The sequence below is a fragment of the Colobus angolensis genome, unplaced genomic scaffold, assembly GCF_000951035.1.
Source record: "Colobus angolensis palliatus isolate OR3802 unplaced genomic scaffold, Cang.pa_1.0 Scaffold6, whole genome shotgun sequence".
In the NCBI taxonomy this organism is placed as follows: Eukaryota; Metazoa; Chordata; class Mammalia; order Primates; family Cercopithecidae; genus Colobus; species Colobus angolensis.
In genome coordinates this window covers 14372155-14376798 of record NW_012119598.1, presented here as the reverse complement: position 1 = coordinate 14376798, position 4644 = coordinate 14372155, and the positions used below count along the sequence as shown (strand labels likewise).

Sequence of the window (4644 nt, the reverse complement as noted above, 5' to 3'; positions counted from 1 at the left end):
CACACACAACATACAATTACACAACATACATACACACAACTAAATATACACATACACAACCACACATATCCGTTAATAAGCACACAACTAAACATACACACACAATTATACACATCTACATACACACACCTACACACAAAACAACCACACGCACCTACACACACAGAAATATACACATCTACATACATACACAGCTATACATACATGCAACTACACACACAACTAAACATACACGGCTACATATAAAAAGTGTATATTATATATAAACAGAACAGATAAAATACATATACTTTAAATATGATTCTGGGAGAAACAAACCTCCTTTCTGGTAAAGGAGCCGAGTAGGGGTTGTCTGGGGCTGGAAGCTGGCAGGGAAAGGCACAGGGAATTTTCAGCAATCACTGAAATTTCTGTTTCTTGACAGTGGAGGCGGGGGTGTTATGCAGGTGCATGCACCTGTCAAAACTCAACCTGTACACACAATGCACATGGGTGCATTTTCTAAGGAAATTCTGCCTCAATAACATTAATTTAAAAAGAAGTATGGCTTCTCTATCAAGGAGACGTGTCCTACATTGAATACATGTGCGTTTCCTTCTACCATAAAGGCCTCTCTGCTTGGTGGCAATGCCAGTCTTTGCCATATGAGGGGTTGGCCCACACCTACGCTGCTCTCCACCTGGAACACATGGCCTGGAACAGTTTATAGACGGCACAGGAACATGTCCACAGGTGTCCCTGGAAGGGTATTGGAGTCAAATGCATGCTATCGACTTCTTTGCTTTGTCCACAAACTCTGAGCCTTTTTGGACACTAAGCGCCCCTCCTCCAAGCTCCTCCCACACCTTCTGACCTCCCACCCTCTGCTGCTGCTAATCCAGGGAATGCCCTGTGGCCCCTCTTTCTTCCTGGCCCCTAATGTTCTCTGCTCTCCTTTCTCCCCTACTTCACCTTTAAGGTGATGACCCCCACCCACCCAGAGGGCAGCAGGCAGGAGGCAGAACACCCAAACATCTGCCAGGCTCAGATGTTCAGGAGAAGAAGGAAGCGGCAGGTTCACGAACTCTGTGTTCAATGAGAAATGCGCTACTAACCATGGAAGACATGTATTGCAGTACTTATTCATGACTGCTTTTGTTCAGCCACTGAAAATCCATTAAGCACCTATAATGTGCCAGAGTTCTGGGAGCTGGAGACAGTGCAACGAATAAAACAGAGGCCGGGCATGGTCTGTAATCCCAGCACTTTGGGAGGCCAAGATGGGTGGATCACCTGAGGTCAGGAGTTTGAGACCAGCCTGACCAACATGGTGAAACCCTGTCTCTATTAAAAAATACAAACATTAGCTGGGTATGGTGGCACATGCCTGTAATCCCAGCTACTCGGGAGACTGAGGCAGGAGAATCGCTTGAACCTGGGAGGTGGTGGTTGCCGTGAGCTGCGCCATTGTACTCCAGCCAGGCAACAAGAGCAAGATTCTGTCTCAAAAAAAAAATAAAAAAAAAATAAAAAATAAAAATAAAAACACGATGCATCTTAAAACACCCTTCGTCAGACTGAAGATGCCATTGATTTTTTTTTTAACCTAAGTTAGAAGAGAGTTCTCATTATTTGAAACTAAAAAGTCCTGAGTAACACACATATATGATCTTATTTAATCCTTACAATTCTGTAAGATAGGCATTGTCATCTCGGTTTTATGCTGAAGACATAGGCCACATTCTGACATTGCAGGGAAATGAGCAGAGGCACGTGGAAAGTGGCTCAGACCCAGTAGATGTAGGTACCAAAAAGATGCTCAGTTAATAGGTAGCTGGCTGTTCCTGGCAAACAAAAGAGAGGCAGAGTCGAAATGAGTAATGCCTCGCTTTCCTTATCAGCGTGACCTAAGTAAAAGCAGGCAGCTTCACCACACACACGCAAAAACAAACATCCCCACTGGTGCACTGCCTCTGGAAATGCTACACTTAGAAATGCATTCTTGGCTGACACAGTGGCTCACGCCTGTAATCCCAAAACTTTGGGAGGCTGAGGAAGGAAGATTGCTTGAGGCCAAGAGTTCGAGACCAGCCTGGACAACATGGTGAGACACTGTCTCCACAAAAATTTAAAATATTATCTGGGCATGGTGGCATGTGCTTGTAGTCCCAGCTACTCTGGAGGCCGAGGTGGGAGGATGCCTTAAGGCCAGGAGTTCAAGGCTGCAATGAGCTATGATGGAGCTACTGCACCCCAGCCTGGGCAAGAGTGAAACCCCCATCGCTAAAAAAAGTAAATTAATTAATTAAATAAAATTAAGAGAAATAAATGCTTAAATAATATGAAATGCATTCCTTGAATCTGAATGCACACTCTTTAAATGCAAATGGCCTTGGGAGAAACCCTAGTTTGCCCATTATGACTGTGGACAGCTGGATGTATTAGACTTGTGGTGACAGCAAAGAAGGGAGGAACCAGAAGACAAGAGTGAAGGAGTGAGGGGTCACCCAGGACAGAGGAAGGAGCCCAGAGGGACCCCAGACAAACTCCACCGACATCATAGGCGTGGTGGGTTTGGTGCAGTATCCAGCACTGAGCTGGCAGCTCCCTGAGGCTCCAGGGCGGGGCAGAAGCGCAGCCTCAGTGGGGAGCGCCCACCAGGATGAAGGGAGAGTGACAGGAGACCCCAAGATGCTGCAGTCTGCCCCTGCCCAATCCTGCTCAAGCCCTGGCTGTCCAATGAGCCAGGCCTCCTGTTCCTCGGCTCATTGAGGCCGTTGTCTCACAGCACCGTGCCCCTCCACAGAGGAAGGGGTCACGCAGCTGTGCACCCCAGTGTTCCTCCAGTAGCACACCAGCCACCTGGGCTCATGGGAAAATGCGGATTCTGATTCGGTGGGTCCTATGGGGCCTGAGATTCCACATTTCTAACAAGTTCTTGGGGGACGCCGAATGTCGCTGGCTCTCAGACCACACTGAGCAGCGAGGATGCAGGAACTGCTAAGTGAATAATGCTATGGGTCAGAGACTCCTCCCATGGCTAAAGGGAGCTGCCCAGGTGCCACGGGGCACTAACATGTCTCCAAAGGAAATGCCACAGCATCCTACGGGAACAGGACAGGTGTCCAGCAGGGAGGGAGGGAAGGCACCAGGGGTGATGCTGACATGGCAGGACAGGTGTTTTAAAGCTGGTTCCCTGAACGTGAGGCTGGGGGTCTCTCACCATGGATCTCCAGAAGGTTCTTGGTGCCAGCCTTGCGGTGCAGCTCATCGATGTTCTGGGTGATGACCACGACTCGCCGGCCCTGCTTACCCAGCCGGGTCTCACATTCGGCTATGGCACGGTGCCCGGCGTTGGGCTCCTTGCTCCCCATGACCTCCCGCCGGTAGTGGTAGAACTCCCACACCCGGGACGGGTTGTGGGCAAAGGCCAGGGGAGTCGCCAAGTCCTGGAGGTGGGAGAGGAGGTGGGAGTGAGGCAGGCAGGGGCAGCCAGGATGCTGAACTCTGGGGCACAGGCCCTTCCTCCCTAAGGCAGAGATAGGCAGCGTCAGGAGGGTGCAGGCTGGAGATGGCAGCACTAAGTTCAAACAACATGGCAGATGCCAGGCAGGGCCTGGGTACCAGCCTACGTCCCCATCCTGGGACTGCCCAGGGACCTTGGAGAAATCAGTCAATTTCCTTAGTGACAAAGCAGGGATGATGCAACCTGTCCCATTTATCTCCCAAGTAAGCTGTGAAGATGAAGTAAAGTAATATGCAGGAAGGTATTTTGGGTCGAATCCCCTTTTTCATGGAGCCCTAAAACATATGAAGTGGATCTCATTTTGACCTATACCCAGGGAAAACATGAAATGCAAAATGCCCATTGAAGTCTAATGACCATGGTTGAGAAACTCAGTTTTGATAACTATAGCTATGGCTATACATACACACATACAACTACACACATCTACATCCACACACCTCTACACACATACAACTGAACACATACACACAACTCAACACACATACACATGACACACATCGACACACACACAACCGCACACACATACATACAACTAGACATACACACGACTACACACATCTACATCCACACACATCTACACACATACAGCACACACAACCACACACATCTACACACATACAACTGAACACATACAACCACACAAACTCAACATACATACACACTACACACATCAACACACACACAACTGCACACACATACACACAACTAGACATACACATGACTACACACATCTACATCAATACACATCTACACACATACAACTAAACACACATACACACAACTAGACATACACACGACTGCACGCATCTACATACACACACATCTACACACATACAGCACACACAACCACACACACAACTCAACATACATACTACACACGACACACAACTGCACACACATGCACACTAGACATACACACGACTACACACATCTACATCCACATACATCTACACACATACAACTAAACACATACACACAACCACACACATAACAGCATACATACTACACACATCAACACACAACTGCACACACATAAACACAACTAGACACGCACACGACTACACACATCTACATCCACACACATCTACACACATACAACTAAACACATACACACAACCACACACACACAACATACA

At 47.8% G+C, this 4644-nt stretch overlaps 1 protein-coding gene across 3 annotated transcripts in view; it reads right to left on the bottom strand.

Annotated features, from left to right (window-relative positions):
- SIRT5 (sirtuin 5) overlaps positions 1-4644 on the bottom strand; it is a 35319-nt gene that overhangs the window by 22152 nt on the left and 8523 nt on the right. For all 3 annotated transcript variants that reach the window (XM_011962716.1, XM_011962718.1, XM_011962717.1), the window contains exon 3: positions 3203-3428. In XM_011962716.1, coding sequence (XP_011818106.1) covers positions 3203-3428 — 226 coding nt within the window. The remainder of the gene's footprint in view (positions 1-3202; positions 3429-4644) is intronic.